The following is a 22,422-nucleotide window of genomic DNA, read 5'->3' on the forward strand; positions in this document are numbered from 1 at the left end:
GAATGTGTAATTTATTATTATTATTATTTATTAAAGCTTTTGCGAATAAATTCCTCTTCGTAAAAACTTATAATCAAAACATAACTTGTGGAATACAAAAATTAATAATAAAAATTATAAATTTTGGTTACAAAAATGTTTCTCAAATAATACATTCCTAAGAGAAACTTTTGAACCGTTGAAAAAGTAAGTTAGAATATTTGTTTGCAGACATTAATTGTAAATTTGTAAAATTGTTTTAGATTAATTGTATATTTCCTATAAAATTCCTATAAAATATTTTGTGGAATAAAATGCATAACATAAAACCATTTCTAAAATTTCTCATTGGAATACGAAACCCTAATACCCGAAATTGAAACAATACGTTGAAATATGAGCCACTAATACACGAAACGTGAATATCAGTCAACATTAACATAATTCATGATATTATAAAGAGAAAATAGATAAAAAACTACTCTTATTTTCCATAGACAATAAACCCAAAATACAAGTGGTTAGTAATCATAGCAATAAACTGAGACGATGAGTCTACGCATTCGAAAACTTATGTGTTGCAGGAAACAATGTTGAACACGTTCTATCGAGGTGCCCTAATTATCTCAATAAGGGTTCTATATATATAATACTACTACCGTATTCTAAAAGAGAATGGACTAATGAGCAATATAATAATTTAATGTAGACGTGCTAAGAATATTCCTACTATATCTAAAAATAAATCCGAGTATATTATAGGATTTGGTAGCTGTAATGAAGTTGAAAGTTAAGTCAGAGAATTGAACAATACATCCCTTATTAACTCAACTGCAGAAAGAGAAGTTGAGTCAAATAAGCAGCAGTTAAAAATGAAAAGCCTTTTTTTTTTAATAACCCGAAAAATATCACATTTATCAATACTAAAAATAATTCCTTGACTAAACTTACTCGAGTCACTTCGAGCAGAGCGCATCATCATGATTATTAATAAAATTAAAAGCTTCTATGTTATTTACATGCAGCAATATTCTTGAATATTTAAAGACATACTTCATATCATTAATAAATGAACTGAAAAGGAGAGATCCCTGGAAAACAGGGATCGTTGAGGTTACGTTAATTTCATCAGATAGAACTTAAAGATGTTATGTTGAACAACCAAAAAAATATCAAAGAATTGAAAGACATCATTCGAAAAGACATTCACAACATTTCTATCGCCATGTTGGATAACGTATTTCAAAGTTTTCGAAGCCGGTTGCGATTCTGTGCAGATTCCAACGGACAACATTTTGAAAACACTTACCATTAGTTTATGCGCGCAAGCAAATTTCTGTCTCTTTTTTATATAATATGTATTTACATTATTAAAATTTTTCATAATATGTATTTACATTATTGCGTATTTCTTTTATACGTGTGGTAATAATATTGTCAAGTTTCTTCCACAAAATGGCGTTTCATTCATTTTGTTCGACTTATTTATCGCGAATAACCATTTATTTTCAACATAATCTTAATAGTCACCCTGCATCTGCGTGAATGAAATTTTCATGGGCGTAAATATTTTTTTCCCTAACGACAAGCCTGCGATCTAGCAACGATTCAATTCTTCTTACCTTGCGCGTCGCTCGTCTGGTCGTCCTGATCGACTAACAAATTCAGTCATACCTCATGCAAATCCCACGAAGCCGCGAATCTCGGAAGCCCGCCTTGAGACGCGTCTGCATTATTTACCGCCGTGTTCGAGATTCAACCGGCTGCTCCCACTCCGTCGGTAGTCTCGCTTGGATCATCATGTTCCGATGATATTTATAAAGCAATATTGTTGAGAAAACGAGAGAGGGGAAGAGCAAGAGAGAGAGAGAGAGAGAGAGAGAGAGAGAGAGAGAGAGAGAGAGAGAGGTAGAAGCAGGGTCATCTATAATTTCGAAGTTGTAGTGGTCGTAGACGAGAGGCAACATCTCGCGCACACGTTCATAAGCGAGAGGAAGAAGTCATGTCGTTTCAAGGGCTTTCGAGAGAAAACGGCCGGGTTATTGGAAAACCGTGGCGGAGGTGCCGGCGAAGAAGAACACATAAAATCAAACCAGCAACAAGCTGTAAAGTCTTATATCTCGAAACGTCAAATAAAACGCAGTGAATCTCGTTAATAACTGATCGAGAAATCTGGCTTGCCTATCCGCGCATTTCGCATCAAAGCAGATTTCGATATCGTCTGACGTCATAGGTGGCGCGTATGTATGCGTCGTTAACGGCGTATGCTTTGACAATTAGTCAAACGCGTGTTTGTCGGGATTAAAGCGAAAAGTCACGAATGGATGGCATGACGAACGCGAGTTCCTGCAAATTAATCCCGCTAAAACTTGTCGGTGGCTGTTCCGATCGACTCGTTAACGCCCCGCGAGTTCGCCGAAGCTCCACGAACTTGTCTCTCTCTCTCTCTCTCTTTCTCTCGCGCGCGCGCACGCGCACAGCAAGATTTATTTGGCCAACAACTCGATATTCCAATCTTGCCCGCGCTTCGCGGCTGATCGAATCACGTTCGATTAATACGTTTGTCCGCGGTAGCACCTGTACTGAAACTAAATGCAGACGGAGTCGTCGTTTGATATGTAAACGAGAACATTATGATGCCGCGAGCAAACTCGACTGCGGCTTGATATAGACTATTTAGAGTCACACGATGCGACGATTAAATTCGTTTAATGAACATTGACAATGTTTTCATATCACACACGCGGAAAGGTCAATACGTTGATGCGTGATGATAGCAGCACTCGATCGTATGTGAGTGAGAGTTTCGATAAATAGCTCCTATAAATAGTTTCAAATAATTATAAAGCCCGAGAGAGAAAGAGAGAGAGAGAGAGAGACACAGAGAGATTTTATATATAATTAAAGGAAAAGTAAGATAAATACGAAAATAAAAGTAAAAATAGCAATAAAGAAACTTTGGCAGGAAGAAGTAAAACCGTTGCAGAATAAAAAGGGAAGTAATATAATAAATTTACAATATGGAAGAATATATGTGTGTGTGTGTTGTTAATGCAACAATCTAATGTTTATTAGGTTTCTAAACAGGAAAATGCATAAAGGTCATGAGAAACAACAAGAATTAGGAAATTGGAATAATCCGACTTAAGGGCGATATTCGTAGCCGTAAATTATTCGCAATCTCCTATCGCAAGCGCAATAACATAATTACAGATCCATATCCAGAGCTATTATTCGGCTCCGTTCGGATCAATATTTGCACGAGGTCGGAGCGGATGGACGAAGTAATTAGAAACCCGCGAAGCTACGATTATTTGGCAAATAATGACGGACTATATACAGCGGTTCTATCTGCGAATTATTTGCCATCTTTGGTCGAGAGCACAGTCGCAGATTCGTATATTTGTGAACTGCTGTTCGGTTGCTTGGTTAGATATTTCTTGCATGAAAGAAATACTAAAGGCCGACTTCGTACAAGTAGTAAGTGTAACATATAGATCAGTATAACGGGTTGCCTGCCCCTATTCGGAGAATAATGCAGAGGTTGTCGAAAAAATCACTCGTTGATAATGATATTTGCAGTGCACCCAATTATGACGAGTGCAACTAACTTTGAACTATGATCATTATGACAGTTTATCGACTGTTTATGACAGGAATCGAGTCTTATTGAATTAAAAAGAAATGTTTGAAAAACTGAAACTGAGAAATAAACACTACGGATTTAATCATAGTAAATAAAAATAATAGTTAACGAGATAAATAATACAACATATTTTCTTGTTTCACATAATTTCCTAAGAAGTCTTACATATTATATTCCATCCATATTTCTACAAAAGATCACTTCTGATCGATGACAACTATTAAACTCTATTTTCGATAAAAGAGGCGGTACAAGACTATGACGACTGAAAATATGTCACTTAATAATTGTCGTCGATTAAGTTGCAATCAATATTTATACTGCGTTTCTAGTCGATTCATACTTTTGCAGAAGCGATCTTTTGTAGAAACATGCGTGGAATATGGTATAATAGTATAAGACTTCTAAATATTTCTATAGCGTTCTTTTTAATCTCTAATTTCTATCAAACTTTTCAACGCAAAAAAGAAATTAAAAAATTATGTGAAACAAGAAGATATGTTGTATTATTTATCTTCTTATCTATTACTCTTATTTACTCTGTTTAAATCTTTAATGTATATTTCTCACTTTTTTAATTCAATGATTTAATTCAGGTTCACTTTTTTAATTCAATGAGGTTCGACTGCTGTCATAAACGGACGATAAACTGTCACAACGATCACGGCGCAAAGTTAGTTGCATTCGCCATAACTGGGAACACTGCACCATATCATTATCAATAAAGTCAACGAGTGACTTTTTCGGCAACTTCTGCATTATCGTCCGAATAAGGGCAGGCAACCCGTCATACTGATCTATATGTTAATGTTACACCCTATACAATCGAAGATTTAAAGAGAACTACGATTATTTGTCAAATAACGACTAACTATGAAAGCGGCCTTGCAGCCTCGATATTATTCGCGTGAGTACGAGAGTGCCTGTTTAAAAGATTTACGACGTTACCGCGAAAGTTTCGTTCCCCGGTCACGATGCATTTTGTATCTCGTCGGCAGATTACGCGCATCACGGAAAAGCTTCTTCGCCTCGCTTCTTAGAGGATACTCCGCGACGTCGATAATTTTGTTCTCTCGTTCTTTCGCGCTCATATCCCCCTATCGCATTCAAAGCTTTGTAACAGCTGCGTGTGTTCACTGCTAAACGCGGTTACTCGGTTCTCCTCTCGTGTTTACACGGAATATGAGTTTCACTTTGTATCAGACGAGACTCAAGATAGGACACCTGCGCGGATTGGGCTAGATGCGATATGAAGTAGAGATGGATCGTCAGAGGGATTACTTACCGAGGAAATCACGGCGTACCTCCAACCTTTTGCAGTCCAACGTCGACTGTAACTCGACATTTTTTTTATACTGAATCGCTCACCAGACTATTGAAAATGAGAAAAAATTTTTTTCTCGTGTAAATATATATAAAAGATAAAATCTCATCGATTTTGTTTTATTTTGTAATATGTTGTAGAGATTGAAATTCTGTGAGCTTCTTTTTATATCCTTTTATAATATAACTTTATAAACATAATATAAGAATCGCTTGTAGTTTTCGAAATATTTAACTTTAACGTTTCAGACTTATGTAGGCACAAAAGTTGTTTCTTTTTATAATCGTACATTTGTTGTTATTTTGAGTTAGATTAGGTTAGGTTTTTGTGTACACATAAAATGTGCGCAGCGAGTGATTGCGTATAGCTATTTCATACTATACTGTGTAAATCACTTATATTGAATACATTATGCAAAGTATCGTTAATTTATAATTCTAAATTTTAAGCTTATTAAATAAATAAACAACAATTTAACTTAACCTAACTCAGAACCTAACAACGTATGTTGTGTGTATGATTATGAAAAGACAACTTTTGAGATGATTCCAATATTTTAAAGTCGAATATTTCAGAAACTACACATAATCTCGATATAGTTGTATTATAAAAAGTTACATAGAATTTCACACTCTGTAACATATTTCAAAATGAAAAAAAAAATCGGTAGGGTGTTTTATATTATATTTATCAAAATTTGGACTGCAATGTGCTAAGAATTACCTTCGCGATCTTTCTCGCCTCTCCAATGTTCCACAAGGAAGTCACGCGTCTCTTTTCTTCCTCCTCCCTTTCTCTTATTAGACTAAAGGCAAAGTTTTATTGCTCATACTCGACGATTCTCTTTACGACCGGACCGACGACGTTTCATTTCGATCTCGCTTTTCGCGATACGCAGCGGAGAGAGAGGAACCCTTGGGATATCTCGCCCTCCGGGCGGAGACTCACAAGCCGGATCTCACAACTGGATTAAAATCATCCTTATCCATCCACCCCGCTTGCAATGTTAGATGGGCGGCCATTGGTGCGTGAAAGCTCAGAATGCGCGAATAAACGTTACACAAAGACACTCACCCTCCTCGTCCAACAGTATATTGTCCGGTTTGATGTCCCGATGGATAATCTTGTGGGTCTGCAGGTAATCGAGCGCCAGTGCGATTTCGGCCACGAACAGTACGACGCTTTCCTCGCTGAACACAATCTCCTGTTGAATGTGGTATCTCAGATCGCCACCCAAAAGTAAATCCGATACCATGAAGAGATCCTCCTCGTCTGTAACACAACGACGAATCTCACTCAGGGATGAGTCTGTTTCTCAGGTAAATATTAACATCAATGATGACCTCACCGATTTCAATAACCTCGACCTATGTTGTCAAGGATATAGCTCTGACTAACTTGCAAAAAGTTTTATTGCCGTTGATGATTTATTGAAAAGTTATTAACAAAAAAATTTCATGAATAGAACCTATTTTCTCGACACAGTATACGTTAAAAATGTTGAACAGTATACACAGTGTGCGGCACCCTGCACCAGAAAAATCTAATTTAATCTAACTTAACTTGTATTTTGCATATGAGCGTAGTTGAAAATGTCCCATTAAAACTCACAATAAACTCGATATAATAAAATATCACGCATCGCGCTTCGATGTTTCTTGGAGGGAATCGTAAGAGCAATTCCGAAGGATGTAACATGCGAATTGCAAACCATTTTCTCTTGTGATGCGCGGGTGTGAATTTGACAGCAGACTGAGGAGGAAGGTTTGAGCGAAGAAAATTCGTAAACACGAACGAACGAGCGGACGAGCGAACGCAGCAAGCCGTTCGATCGACTCGCGAATGCTGTATTAATATTAATGTGGCTGTTAAACGAACGCTCGTGGAATAATTCATACTGCTTGAAATTGTGACGATCCTGTTATTTGCCGTTTTGCCGTTTTGCCGTTATATGCAAATTACCGTGCCCTCCGTTCCTCGATATAACGTATCTGGTAAATATTCACAATGTAATACCGATACATTGGTAATTTACCGGAACGCGGTCGAATGGGTCGGAAAAGGCTTATGTTCGAGGTATAGTCGATAGATTAACTTCTTCAGCGATTAACGGTGTTCGTCTGCCGCATAATGTTACTTGACGGTCGAGTGCAAACGTAGCGCAAGATATTTTCGTATATACGTATTTTTTGATAAAATATCACTAATATGTATAATTTGCTTTCAATAAATAAAGAAAATTATTTTAAAAGCTCAATTAAGAATTACAAGTTATATTATTATATTATTATATTATATTATACAAGTATTATTATATTATATTATTATATTATATTAACTATGACAAATCGGAGGTGGGAAAATTATTTTGTAAAAGTAGCTAATTTCAGTTACAAGTTATCGATTCTGAAAAATAATTCGTTACAGTTAATCAAAAAGTAACGATTCGTTATTTTCTAGTTATTTTCTTGCGATAATTGTGCACTATTTTGTATTATTTTAAATACAAGAAATCTCATATTTCAAGTTTTATTAATTCATTATATTAGAGGAGGTGGTGTTATGGCCCTTGTAGGTATTATGGCCACTCTCAATATCTCCATTATTAGCGAATTCCAGTTATTATTTATGGAATCATATATTTAGTGGTTCACCATTAGCACAGTGACGTTAATAAATCAATACACAATAGCTAATACTTTTTATAACGCATCTTTATTTTCGAGCACTTCGAAATGTTTTTCACGATATATTTTAGCATTGAACTAAACATGTTTTCTCATTATTTTTAAACTTGAACATATTATCACACGAATATATGTACATTTGAGTGTTTTATTTGTTACTTAATTTTATTCCGCTGTGCCTATTCCAAGTTATGCAAAGTTAACGAAATATCATAGCATGACATTTTGCTAATGTAGCCCCATAAAAGTGTTGATAAATACTGTTTCTCTTTCGAGGTTTTCATACTAAAATAATTATTCGACAAGTCGATTCTAATCTATAGTCTATTGTTGCATTTATATTTGCACTACACCGCTGTCTTTTTGGCAGATTGTATTTCCCAACAAGTAAGTCAATATCCACATTAAAAATTCGCAGTTATATTCATTATTATTCTCCCTCTAACAGTTTAATTTGAATAAATATATAATTTCATAATTAAACACTTTGTGTTATTTTAAACAAAATCAATTTTTTGTGTTCGTTTCAGTGGGAGGCCATATTACAATTCCATTTTCTCGCCGACCCATTATGCTGTGTTGCCACATTTTGATAAATAACATTCTAAGTAACAAAGATTATGTAAATTTGAGTCTGTAACCGATTAAACAACACTGTGACATATGTAATCATTCAGTTCTTACTTTAAAATATTGATTATTGATAAAGCTATTGTACAAAATGTGAATGGAGAACCATAATAGTTTCCATAAGAACCATAATAGAACCAGCTTCTCCTTTACTACATACACTTAATTATATATGTGTACTATATTGGATACTATATTGAATATTCAATAATCTCTCTCTTGTGAGATAAAAGAATTAAACCACATGTTTTATATAAATATTGATAAATTCATTGTAAATGTGTTCTTATTACAAGACAATATATAATATTATAATAAAGTATAATATTTCAATATCCAGATATATTTTATAATTGCATAAATATATTTTATATCTTTATAATTATATTGGTATAATTAATATTATAATAAAATATGTTTTAATATTTTATTAAAATTTATTAAGATATTAAAAAATATTTTATTGTAATATTAATAACATATATAATATATAATAATAATTTTAACAATATTCACTTCCTGCAATAATTTTCCTAATTAATTAATTTTCCTAATTTTAATAAATGATCCTCTAACAATTTCGTAAAGTGCTCAGTACAGTAATCTGTATAATTATAACCAGTTATGAAGTAACTATTAAAATACCTATTAAATTAGTTATTAGTTACTAGAAAAATGTAACAGTTACTTCAAGTTACAGTTATAAATAAAGGAAAAGGAATGAACTTAGGTTACAGTTACCGAGAAGAAATAACTATAACTGTAATAATAAAGACCGTTGATATAAAATTGAATACTGCGAGGATAATTATATGCCATCTCTACGACTTTGTAAGGAAAAAATGTAAGCATACTAAACATATTTTATATTCGCATGATCAAATCATCAAGTGTGTTACTAGTCCGTTGGTAACAACAACTTGGAACTTTCCAATCACATTTTACAAATCATTTTTCGAGTAACGAATATTTGTATTTTGTCCTATCTTCAAATATTATTTACTTTGTCGACAATCCGCGTGGTGTGCGCGTATAAGGAATACTTCTAAATATTTCTCCAGTGTCCTTGGAATAATCGATAGGTATACATCCGAGTGTGTTCTGTGCATAGAGAAATTTAATATTTTCACTACGGTACCGAATTCCGCGCATTGTTCCCGAATTGAAATAACAAGCATATAAGTAATTACTCAATACATCATACAAAAATTGCCATGCAACATTTGTCTCGATTACCGGTGCTTCATGCTCCACTGACGACAGTTCGTTATAATAAGTTCTTCAATCCAAACCTTTGTCATATTTGCAAGGCAACAGTTGCTTACTATTTCATAACTTGTGATCATTGTCACATGGTCATTTACTGTAGTCAGGAACACAAACAGTTACACCAGTTGCAACATATGCAAATTTGCATAGCGGTAAGAGAATTATTAAACATGGACGCAGGATGGGAAACTCGTCGATTAAGTAAGGAGGAATGGATCCAGTCGAGGCAGGAGTTGATGCGTTTAATTAAGGAAAAACTGTCGCGTAATCTCGAATTGCAGGAGATGGCGATGATCATATATGCAAAGTCGTGTCGTATTTGTCACCAACAAATGAATCTGCTAATATGCACGACGTGCTATTCCGCCAACTATTGTATTGAGCACGCGGAATTATTTCAAATCGTCCATAGCTCCAATTGTTACAACCAATGGTTATTTCTTGTTCTAGAAGTGGCATTTATAAATAACTTTTCAGTTTTATTAAAATTCAATCTTTTATTCGATGTGTATGAACCACTTATAAATATGCATGCATTTATTCAAAAACATCTAAAAACAGGACCTTATAGGTATTTAAGTGTTACTTTCTTTCCTTATGATTATTTGTATTCCGACTTCGCATCAGCACCGCTGACGTTATATCACGGGCTGCGGGATACAGAATTATTTGATTCTTTAGAGGTAGAAGGTAGTTACTATGTTATTCATATAATAGGCATAAAGTATTGTTCTGGAGTACGTACGCCACCTTGGGAGCTTTTCCTGCATCTTTTAAATCATATACGGCATTTAACAATTGTAATGACAGAACTAAATTTTAATACAGAATGTTTTTACATTGACACTTGTAATCACTGTAAAGAACGTAACCGAACAATTAGCATTGAGTTTTATTCAATGTCATATTACAGTTATGTGCAAAGTAATGTATATAAGCGACCAAATGTAATTATAGGATTTCAAATAGATTTTAATGATAGGTTTACATGGTCGGAAACGATTTTAGAATTACCTAAGCAAAACTGTCCCTTGTTTTTAACATTTATAATAAAACTTAAAATGGAAGAAAGTATAGTTAAATTATGCACAGTTTTAAATACACTATTAACTCCTTTATATCTTGGCGAAAATAAATTTCATTCCTTAGTGCCATGTAGAACCCCAGGGAGTGATGATATGTTTTATCATAATAAATATTTAGTTATCTTTTCGAATTTAAATTAATTATAGAAGACATGCAAATCACTTGAAGTTTTCATAGACATTTGTAATATCACTTTGTTATAATTTTTGCAAATAATATGACAGATTGTATACAATTTGTATGACAGTATGACGATGCGTATATCTATATGTGTGTGCGCGCGCAAGCATACGCATAATTTTCATATGTATAAAACACAAGATGTACATAATAAAAATATGTCTGAATACACGTATGTTTCGGATTAATATCAAATATTTGAATCTGGTAGTTGTGGTAAAAACATCAATAAATTTTCAAATTTACTAAAAATACGGAGTAAATTCAAATATAGCTACGTAATAACGGATATACATAACGAAAAACGTGCTTATCTTTTTGATATTAAAGAAATTATAGTATTGTGTCATTTCTCGCAGTCGTTCTCCTATCAGTTAATTAGTGAAATTAACATTCCGTCTTTGAGAGGGAGAGAAGGGGAGGGAGAGAGGGGAGAGAGAGAGAGAGAGAGAGAGAGAGTAAGAGAAAGAATAATTTTAGAAAAGGCATAACCTGTAAATTTTTATAATTTTTTTTCTCTGAACATTTATTACATTGAATAATTTCTCTCTCTCTCTCTCTCTCTCTCTCTCTCTCTTTCTCTCTTTCTCTCTCTCACTCTCTCTGTTTCTCCTTATCTTTCTCTGTTTCCTCTTTTCTTTCTCCCGTTCTCTCTCTCTCCCTCTTTCTCTGCTTGGGAACTTCTTCTACATTTTAATCGTGAAATAAAATATTTAAAAATTGCATTAGTAGGAACACGATTATACATGATTATATTTCCCGAAGATATTGATAGCAATTAGTATCTAGTTATTTATAATAGTTATTTATAAAACCGAAATTTTAAATAAGAAATTAACAACTTCGTTTTTCTACTAATTTAATTTAGAATGTTCAATATTGTGCTGTGTTGTACCATGATTATATAAACAGACACCATATTCGCGAGCAAATACAATGTAGAATTTCAATAAAGTAAGCATACTAAATATGTTTTATATTCACTTGACCAAACCATCAAGCACACTACTAGTCTGTTGGTAAAAACAATTTAAAATCTTCCAACCGTATATTATAAATCATTTCCCGAGTTACGAACGTTTATAATTCGTCCTACCTCCAAATATTATTTACTTTGTCAACAATCCGCGTGACGTGCGCATAAGAAATACTTCCAAATATTTCTCCAGTGTCCTAAGAATAATCGACCGGTATACATCCGAGTGTGTTCTATGAATATAGAAATTTATTATTTTCGCTGTGGTACCGAGTTCCGCACATTGTTCCTGAATTGGAATCACAAATATATATGTAATTACTCAATATATCAAAAATGGCAAAAATTGCCATGCAACAATTGCGTCGATTATCGGTGATTCATGGTCCACTGACGGCGAATCGTTATAATAAGTGCTTCAATTCAAACATTTGTCATATTTGCAAAGCAACAGTTGATAAAAATTTTATGACATATGATCATTGTCACATGGTCATTTACTGCAGTCAGGAACACAAAGAGTTACACCAATCGCAACATATGCAAATCTGCATGGTGATAAAAAAATTGTTCAACATGGACGCAAAATGGGACACTCGTCAATTAAATCAGGAGGGATGAAGTCTGTCGAGGAGGATATTGATGCGTTTAATTAAGGCGAATCTGTCACGTAGTCTCGAATTGCACGAAGTGGAGATGATCATATACGCAAAATCGTGCTGTATTTGTCATCAACAGGCGAATCTGTAAACGTGCATGACGTGCTATTCCGTCAACTATTGCAATGATCACGCGGAAAATATTCTTTATTGAGTGTACCGCCGGACGTGATGTCAATTGGGGATAAGGAGCACAGTGGTGCGATATGAAAAGCGACAATAATATCCGAACGTGAAAACGTTCATTATATTCTACCGTTAATTTGATCATAATTTTAACACAATTGCACTCTATTAACGCGGAGTACTTAAGCACGCAAATTATCGCGTCTACTGTTCACCGATCTATCAGCGAGCAATTCTCTCAGATGTTTCCGCGTCGCTCGCGAATTACCTTGCTGCTTCATTATCAAAGCATTCCGTTGATGGTAATAAAGAGAAAAAAAGGAGGAGAAAAAAGTTTCTCGATGTGGAGCAACCTTTTTATTAAACCGCAGCTTTCGCTTCGTTTAAAATATTTAGTATCCGAGCTATCCGCCGGAGCGCTTTCGTTCAAGTTCTTGTAGCGGCTGCGAGTTTTGCGTTGCTCGTTTTTGCATAAATATTTACACCAAACCTATTTCCGGCATCTCGTGAGGAAAGCCGACTTCTTTCAATAAAGCCCCGTGTGCTGTCGCGAGATAAGCGTAATCGGTTAACCGCGCGTCCACCAGTCGGATAAAGTCAGAGGAAAAGAGAGATATTTCATTTATGGCTTTCCAGGAGTAATACCGGGAGTGTGATTTTGCGCTTTCGCAATTTAGCGAGCGGCTTTGTCCGCTCCCAAGAACGCAAAAGAAAGGAGAGAATATCAGCCGCAGAAATTGATGTGCGAGCTGAAAGACAGGAGGATAATCCGTCGGATGCGTAAACAGAAAGAGCAAATGATTGGCGAGTATGATGTATTGTGTTAATATAATTCGCGCAATGAAATTATATAAGCGGATATTATCATCACATCGACAGAGAGAACGAGAGACGTGAAAAATAAAGCTCTAAGGATGTGAATTGATAACAAAGGCACGAGCGGAATTTAATTTGGAATTTAATTACAAGGATATTTAATTCCAAAAGTCTTGGACCCAATAGCGAACGAGGTTATAATGTTAAGTGAAATTCGATCGAAAAGCAATTGGGCGATCGCAGTACTCTTTTTTTCTTTTTTTCTTTTTTTCAGGCACATTTAGGCGTAGCTGCGTAAGTTTCGCCGTTAAATTTTGCACTCGTTTAACTCCTGAGTTTAAATTCGCGAAACAATTATCTGTTCTGTTAATTTCCTGCAGCGATCACGATTAATTACAATGCGGTGGTCATGTATAATATGTATATATATATTGGTTTGGCAACTAAGTAATTGCGGATTTTGTCAAGAAAATAAAAAACAATTTTTTCACGGAACGAAATAACTTTATGCAGTAATGTATTGTTCATTTTTATCAATGATCTTTTGCCATCTTTCAAGCAGCATCATAATTTCACGTTTACAAAACTTTTGGTTTTTTTCGGCAAGAAACTGAACCAAGTGCGATTTGACATCATCATCATTATTGAAATTTTTACTATTCGAGAAGTTTTGCAAAAAACAAAATAAATAATAATCTGATGGTGCAAGGTCAGGACTATATGGTGAATGTGGCAACACATTTCAATCAAGTTCCAATAACTTTTGCCGAGTGACCAAAGATGTGTGTGGCCTTGCATTATTATTGTGGAACACAATACCTTTTCGATTTGCCAATTCTGGTTGCTTTTCTTGAATTGCATTATTCAGTTTAGTTAGTTGTTGAATGTATACATCTGAATTGATCGTTTGGTTGTATGGTAAAATTTCAAAGTAGATAATTCCTTTGTAATTCCACTAAATTGATAACATAACTTTCGTTTGATAAATATCAGCTTTGGATGTTGTTTGTGCTGATTCATCTTGCTTACTCCACGATCTTTCTCGATTGACATTATTGTAAACAACCTTTTTTACCGCCAGTTATCAATCGATTAAAAAATGGATCATTTTCGTTACATTTCATAAGCAAATCGCAGATGGCAAGGCGTTGTGTTAAGTGAATTTCATTAAATTCATGAGGAACCTATAAATAAAGTTTTCTTACGTAGCCAAGTTGTTTTAAACGCTTTTCAATGCATGTATGTGATACATCGAGCTTCTCTGCAATTTCACGTGTTGTGCTATGACGATCCGCATCGATTATTGCTTTGATTTGGTCGTCATCAACTTCATCTGGACGATCAGAGCATTGTTCATCTTTGAGTGAAAAATCACCAGAACGAAATTTAGCAAACCAACTTTGACACTGCCGTTTTTTTAAATCTTCGTCATCATACATAGCACATAACTTTTTATGAGCTTGCGATGCGTTTTTTCCTTTGCAAAAGTAAAAAACCAAAGTATGACGAAAATGCTCGTTTTGCTTTTACATTTTTCAACCGACGCCAAACAAAAACTACACAACCGATCGATAAATTTTTTTACTGAATGTCAATTGATGTACCAACTAATCAATCAATAATATGGGTTTAACATTTCGAATATGTAAATATATCTAAAAATTCAACTGATGCCACCTATCAGTGAAATCCGCAATTACTTAGTTGCCAATCTAATATATTTAACCCTTTGAGGCATAGCGGTAAGTATATACTTACCATCTATTTATTCTTACATTTTCATGAAATATTTCATATTTGAGGGATTCTTGTCGGGTTTTTTGCATTTATTAGCTTCTTATATGATATGGGAACATACATGAAAGGTTGAAAAGTGTTTTACATAAGTTGTCCATTTATTATAAATAAACAAAATATGAAAAATACAAATTTTTACAGAAAAAAATCATTTTCCACGAGCTATGAGCGAATTTTTTACTCAAAATCAAGATTTGGGGGTTTTTTGGGTCGCTGATTACGAATCTGAGATCCAAATTCCAAAATTAATTTTCCAAGATGGCGGACCCAAGATGGCGGATCATAACATTTTTATTAAATTAGCTAAAATTGTACTCTGGTTAGTTTTTGAGGTCGCTGATTACGAATCTGAGGTCCACATTCTAAAATTCATTTTCCAAGATGGCGGATTCCATATGACGAATCATAGAATGTACATAATATTAGTTAAAATTGTACTCTGGTTAGTTTTTGAGCTCGCTAATTATGAATCTGAGGTCCAAATTCTAAAATTTATTTTCCAAGATGGCGGATCATAAAATTTTTATATGATTAGCTGAAATTGTACTTTGGTTAGCTTTCAAGGTCGCTGATTACGAATCCGAGGTCCAAAACTCATTATTCAAGATTGCAGATTTAAGTTGCCGGATCATGGAATTCTAATATATTTACCTGACATTGTCTTCCGATTAGTTAATTTTTCATATTTATGGCCGCCATATTGAATCCGCCATCTTGAATTTTGAAAATCTGATAACGGATTCATAATCAGCGACTCTAAAAACTCCACAATACCCATTGTCACCGAAATTATCGCGATTTTTCATTTTGGCGTCCGCCATCTTGAATTTCTAAAATTTGATAACGGATTCGTCATCAGCGATTCCAGAAACCCCGTATATAAATTTTTATGTGATTCGGATTTTTTGAAAAATACGTGCCTCAAAGGGTTAATGCAACGGAAGATTACAATTCCGTCGTTCGTGAAGTTTCGCAGCCATGTAGATCGTGTTCCTCACTTTTGTGTGTATATAGATTGTTTATAATAAATTCCTCCTCGGAAGATGTCAGGGAGAAGTTTCTCAGTTGGAGGCGACGGGGATGTGGACGGATAATGAAACCTCATTTTTCATTTGATTATGAACTTTGGACCTTATCTTAACAAGATTTTATTTCGTGATTTAATTAACGTCGGGACATTTAAGTGTCGAAAGATTACTCGTGGCAAACGATAACCCGCCATTTCATTCTACAGGAGAGAAAATTGGCTCCGGCGCGTTATTAAAAAATGTACATTGAAAGAACTCTCGCGGTACAGCTAGTGTTTAGAATGTTCTACTTCTACTGTAATACTGTTTACTGACAAATTCCTTAGTCAATTTGGAATCAAATTTCTCTTCGCGGAAATTCAAGGCAACGATAATTTCCGAATTACAAGTAATTGAGAAGGATTTTGGTAGAGGAGAAGGTGGTATTATGGCCTTTGTAGGTATTATGGGAGATACTCTCAATATCTCCGTTATTAGGGAGCGAATTCCAGTTGATATTTATGGAATCATTTGTTTAGTAGATCGCCGTTAACGCAGTCATGCTAATATATCAATACAAAATATTATATATAATATTAGTAGTTAGCATTTTTATACGCATTTTTATTTTCAAGCATTTTGAAATGTTTTTCAAGATATATTTTAGCACTTAACATGTTTCTTCATTATTTTTAAACTAGAGAGTATCATTACATGAATATTTGTACAATTGAATATTTTGTTTGTTACTTGACATTTTATTCGGCTATGCATCTTTCAAGTTATGCAAAGTTAAATGAAATAGCATGACATTTTGCTAATGCCCCATAAGAGTACTGATAAATATTATCTCTTTTTCGAGGTCTTTATATCAAAGTAATTATTCGTCAAGTCGCTTCTTATCTGTAGTCTGTTGTTGCACTCATGTTTGCATTACACTGCTTTCTTTTTAACAAATTGTATTTCTCAACAAGTAAGTCAATATCCACATTAAAAATTCGCAGTTATATTCATTATTATTCTCCTTCTAAGAGCTTAATTTGAATAAATATATAATTTCATAACTAATCACTTTGTGTTACTTTAAACAAAATCTACTTTTTGTATCAATTTGGGAGGCCATATTATCAACCTATTTTTTCGCCGACCCGTCATGCTGTGTTGCCACATTTTTATAAATAACATCCTACGTAATGAACATTATATAAATTTGAGTCTATAATCGATTAAACAATACTGTGATAAATGTAATCATTTAGTTCTCACTTTAAGATATTGATCATTGACAAAGTTATTGTACAAAATATAAATGGAGGACTCTAACACCAACTTCTCCTTTAATTATTTAGTTTAGGACAGTCAACTTCAATGATCATAACCTTGACATATGTTATTGTTATTCTTCTGAATAACCTTTAACAAATTTTAACCATCACTCCCTGTTTATTAGAAAATTAACAACAGAAGTTTCATAAGCAGAAATTAACAACGGAAGTTTCATAAGCAGAAATTAAACAAGAGAAGTTTCATAAGTAGAAATTAAGAAGAAAAGTTTTAAAAGTAAAGTCTATTTTTGTGACATAGTGTATATTAAAAAACGTTAAACAGTACATACGAGCGACACATCCTCGGGTACATCCTTCCCGAAGAAAAATTTAACCTAACTCTAATTTATAAAAAAAATAGACTCTATCTATGAAACTTCTTTGTTAATGAGTTTTAATAAACAATAAGAGATGGCTAAAATCTACAATAGATTATTCAGTAAGATAAATCTAAGACAATAACACAAAGTCGGAATTATTGAAACTGACTATCGTAAAGTAAATAATTACCGAGATTTTTCACAAATTAAACCGCACGGAGCAAATTAAACAATACCACAATTACATTCTTCAGCTAACGTTAAATGAAGTTAAATGGATTTTGCTGTAATAAAATTGTGATTTAAGTCTTACTTATAAAAGTACAGAATGTTAAAGATTGTACTAAATAGCCACTTCCTGACATTTTCATTCCAAGAAATATTGTTTCCAAATATTTTAAGAAACTTGCTATTACAAAATAATGCGATAAAGTGGGACATCTTGTACACAATTTTATGTATATAAAGAGAATTATATAAAGAGAATTGTGTCTGATTGTCGCTAGTATCGAGGAAGCTCCAACAAGTATAATTTAATTCAACCATCAATTATATCACTGGCAAGGAGCAAAAAAGGTGGAATCATTATCGAATCCGCCAGAGTAATTTCTTTAATTGCTCCAATTGGAAATCAATAACGGCACCGACGTGGCTGCTAATTTAATTACTTCTTCGCGACTTTTGCGGCCGCAAAGTCTGCAGGATAGTTCAGAAATGATCCGATTCTTTCAGTATTAGTGCATATCGCGTGTTCAGAAAGATCAGAATTTCAACCATAGATTTTCAGTCGTGTGCGATTTGGAATCAATTTTTCTTCGGATCGCTAGACAAGAAATGAAAAGTTTTATCGAATATCCAATTTTTACTGGAAGTGGAAAGATGAATCTATTTCGATAATCCCCAATAAAAAAAGTCATTGGAGTTGATTCAGTCCAAGCAGCAGCATCCATTTCGTGGCGCAATGTTAAAAAATATTGTTCTGTGTTTAGTGAGGTCAAGAAGATGTTGTATACTATGAACTGTTAAATGCGAATGAAGTTGTCACCGCTGACCGTTATCGACAACAAATATACAAATTGAAGCGAACATTGGACCAAAAACGAAATCACTAATTGCGAATAAACGACACAAAGTGACCTTTCTTCACGACAATATTCTAGCTCATGTTGCATTATCAGTGAAGCAAACGCTATTAGAGCTGGAATGAGAAGTCTTACCGTATCCTGCGTATTCTTCAGACATTACTCCATCCGATTATCATTTGTTCCAGTCGATGCAACATGCTCTAGAGCAGGGTTTCCCAACCTTTTTTGTATTTCGCACTCCTAAAAATTTATTAATGAACCTTCGCATTCTCTACAAAAAAAATAACTCGTATGTTTTATGGTAAAAGTTAGTTGTTTAGATTTTACGGTTTTAAGAAGTTAATTTATAATAATTTATTATTACATAGTATTGTTTCATAGAAATTAACTATCATTTTAATATTATAAAATTATTATCTGTGGTATCAAACTTCGCATAGTGATACGTAATGAATATATACGTAAAGATACGTAAAAAACATATAATTTTAATAACATTTTTTTTAATTTGATGGTAAAAATGCTGAATTATTCCAGAATTTATCTTAATCATTATTATTTACAATCATTTTTCCTCGCACCCCCAAAAACGTTTTTTCGCACCCCTAGTTGGGAACCTCTGCTCTAGAGAATATATACACTTTCATTACTTCGAAGAAAAGCGAAAATTTGTTGAAAATTAGATGAAATTTAAAAAAGAATCTTTTTATCGTTGCGGAATTCATCTCTTGCCAGAAAGATGGGAAAAAGTTGTAGAAAACGAAGGAAAATATTTTGATTAAGGTATTCGTTCATTATCTTGTTTAAGTAAATTAAAAATGTTTAAGTAAATCTTGTTTAAATAAAATAGTTTTTGAGGAAAGAACCCTCGAAACTAAATTTCATTCCCGATACATGCAATATCCAGAGATATTTTTGCATACATATCTCGTGTGATTCTAAGTTTCGAAAAGACGACTTGAGCACAGAAGTATCTTACCTTGGAAACTGAACCATAAATTCACCAGGCAAGGATGTTCCAGCTTCGACAGGATCTCTACTTCCCTTGCCACGTTTTTCAGGGCGCCCCGTTCCGCGCACTCGTTCTTATGTACGTATTTCATGGCGTACATGTTGCCAGTACTGTCACGTTTCTGCACGATGCAGACCTAAAAGTGCGAATTCCCACATGAATTAAATTTCACGCGCGTTGAATTGTGTCCTACGGCGCTAAAACTATTACATCGTACGAGTGTTGCTTTCAAATCAGCAAGTTAGATATGACGGAAATATTCAACTTTAGCTCTTTTTTTGCACATAAAATACGACAAAAATCGTTTTCATCCGAAATATTCGATATAAATCACAATATCGATGTTTACTTTACTATTTTTTTATGTCGCTTCAATTGTCAAGTATTTTACTTGAATATATATGTATAGGAGAGAACGAGAGAGTAAAAGGGAGAAAGACGTTTCGCAGTTTTCTCTTTTTATTTGTTTGTACTATGAAAATATCCGTATGCGCAATTGAGAGTACTTTTGAACTGTAAACGCGTTCCGTTATAAAAATTTGATTCCCAATCTAACGTTTATGGACGGTGCGATGTCACGCAGCCGCCGCTGCTGTCATAAAAGTGAGGAAACGAGGTTGGAAATTTGCGGAGAGAGAGTTACTCGACAAATATAAGAGCGGCGACATACTTTTTTCCTCCCTTTTTACGACAAGGACCATAACGATATTTTATGGCGGCGTAAATACAATCTTCGCCTTGCGATCTACGCGATACGCGCGCTCGTTGTCCCCGTGCCGTAAATATTCCGATACGTTTGCGCGTTCGTCACGTCGTCAGCGATCACTCTCATTTAATCACTGGCTGGAACAAGAATTTATATTGAAAAAAATTCAATTTCGTTTTTCCCGCTCTCGACTGAAGGGCGACGTCGTGCATAAATTATTGAGAGTGATAACGCGGCTCGACGCGTGCAACGTAGGGAGTTGCAGCGTGCACTTTGCCAGCATGCAAGCGTTGGACCTGCTGGCAGGTAAACTGCTCGGAGAATGCAAAAATATCAGGTCGAAATCGCGAGCTTAACGTTAGAAAGACCGAGGCAGCCAATTTGGCTCCTCGCGAAATTCAAACTGCTATAACTTTTTTCAATTTTACCTCCACCTAATATCCTTTTGTGACTTTTCATCATTTTTCATGTTCTTAATTTTGGTAACAAAATTTTTCAATTATATAAGATGATTGAATTTTTATTTAATTGTCTACCTAAGAGGACCGTTGGAGCCAATTTATCGCCCTTATATGTGATATTGCATTCTCGCATGTTTTACGGGTTTATTTATAAGTTTTATGACTTTAAATAGATAGATAAATATTTTTATATGTGTCTACCTACTTGTTCGCTTTTATTAGGTGTACAAATGAATAATCCAATTTTTTCAGCTACATTCAAGGTTTATTTTAAAAAAAGGTAAATTAAATTGTTCAATCAAAGTATTCGCCGTTACTTTCTATAACTTTAAGCCATCTTTCAGGCAACTGATGAATTTCATCTCGGAAAAATGTTACGTCTTTGGACACGATAAAGTCGTCAAGCCATTTTCGGATCTCATCCACTGATTGGAAGTACATATCGGACAAGGCGTGTTGCATCGACCGGAACAAGTGATAATCGGATAGAGCAATGTCTGGTGAATACGCCGGGTGCTGCAAGACGTCTCAGCCAAGACTCATTATGGTGTCTTTTGTATTGGAAGCAATATGTAGCCTGGCGTTGTCATGCAACAATTTCACTGGACGTTCTCCTTTGCCAGTATACGGGCGTTTTCGTTCCAATTCTTGATTCAAGCAGATTAATTGACGTTGCTAGCAGTCCGCAGTAACTGTTTCACCCGGTTCCAACAACTCATAATAAAGCACGCCCTTGATATCCCATCAAATGCAGAGAAGAACCTTCTTTCCGAAGTGATTGGGTTTTGCGACCGATTTTGGTGATTCGCCGGGATTTACCCATGACTTTCTGCGTTTCGGATTGTCATAGAGTATTCATTTCTCATCGCCCGTAACGATTTTCCACAAGAAAGACTTTCGACGCTGCTTATTGAGAAGAGAAAGACACGCTGCCACTCGTTGATTTTTGTTGGTTTCAGTGAGTTCATGCGGAACCCATTTTCCTTCTTTCTGGATCATTCCCATCTCATGTAGGCGTTTGGAAATCGTTTGCTGCATTACTCCCAACTGTTCTGCAAGTTCTTTTTGTGTTTGTGCCGAATTCTCAGCGAGCAATTGTTCCAAATCATCATTATCGCACTTCGGAGGGCCTCCAGAGCGTTGTTTGTCGATTAGACTGAAATTACCGCTTTTAAACCGCTTAAACCAAAGTGCGCATACATCGTACGATACAACACCTTCGTCGCGAAAGGAACAAATCGATTCGCACGCTCTTGCAGCATTTTTTCCTTGTTGGAATTCGTAAAGAATGCAGTGTCGGATATACACCTTATCTGTTGCCCTTTTCGACT

General features: G+C 34.6%; 1 protein-coding gene across 3 annotated transcripts in view; it reads right to left on the reverse strand.

Annotated features, from left to right (window-relative positions):
- LOC105184294 (serine/threonine-protein kinase 32A) overlaps positions 1–22,422 on the reverse strand; it is a 66,003-nt gene that overhangs the window by 12,674 nt on the left and 30,907 nt on the right. For all 3 annotated transcript variants that reach the window (XM_011143001.3, XM_025297618.1, XM_025297619.1), the window contains 2 exons: positions 19,892–20,060; positions 6,024–6,221 (listed from right to left, as the gene is read on the reverse strand). In XM_011143001.3, coding sequence (XP_011141303.1) covers positions 6,024–6,221; positions 19,892–20,060 — 367 coding nt within the window. The remainder of the gene's footprint in view (positions 1–6,023; positions 6,222–19,891; positions 20,061–22,422) is intronic.

This window comes from Harpegnathos saltator, unplaced genomic scaffold, assembly GCF_003227715.2.
Source record: "Harpegnathos saltator strain DR-91 unplaced genomic scaffold, Hsal_v8.6 scaffold182, whole genome shotgun sequence".
NCBI classification, from domain to species: domain Eukaryota; kingdom Metazoa; phylum Arthropoda; class Insecta; order Hymenoptera; family Formicidae; genus Harpegnathos; species Harpegnathos saltator.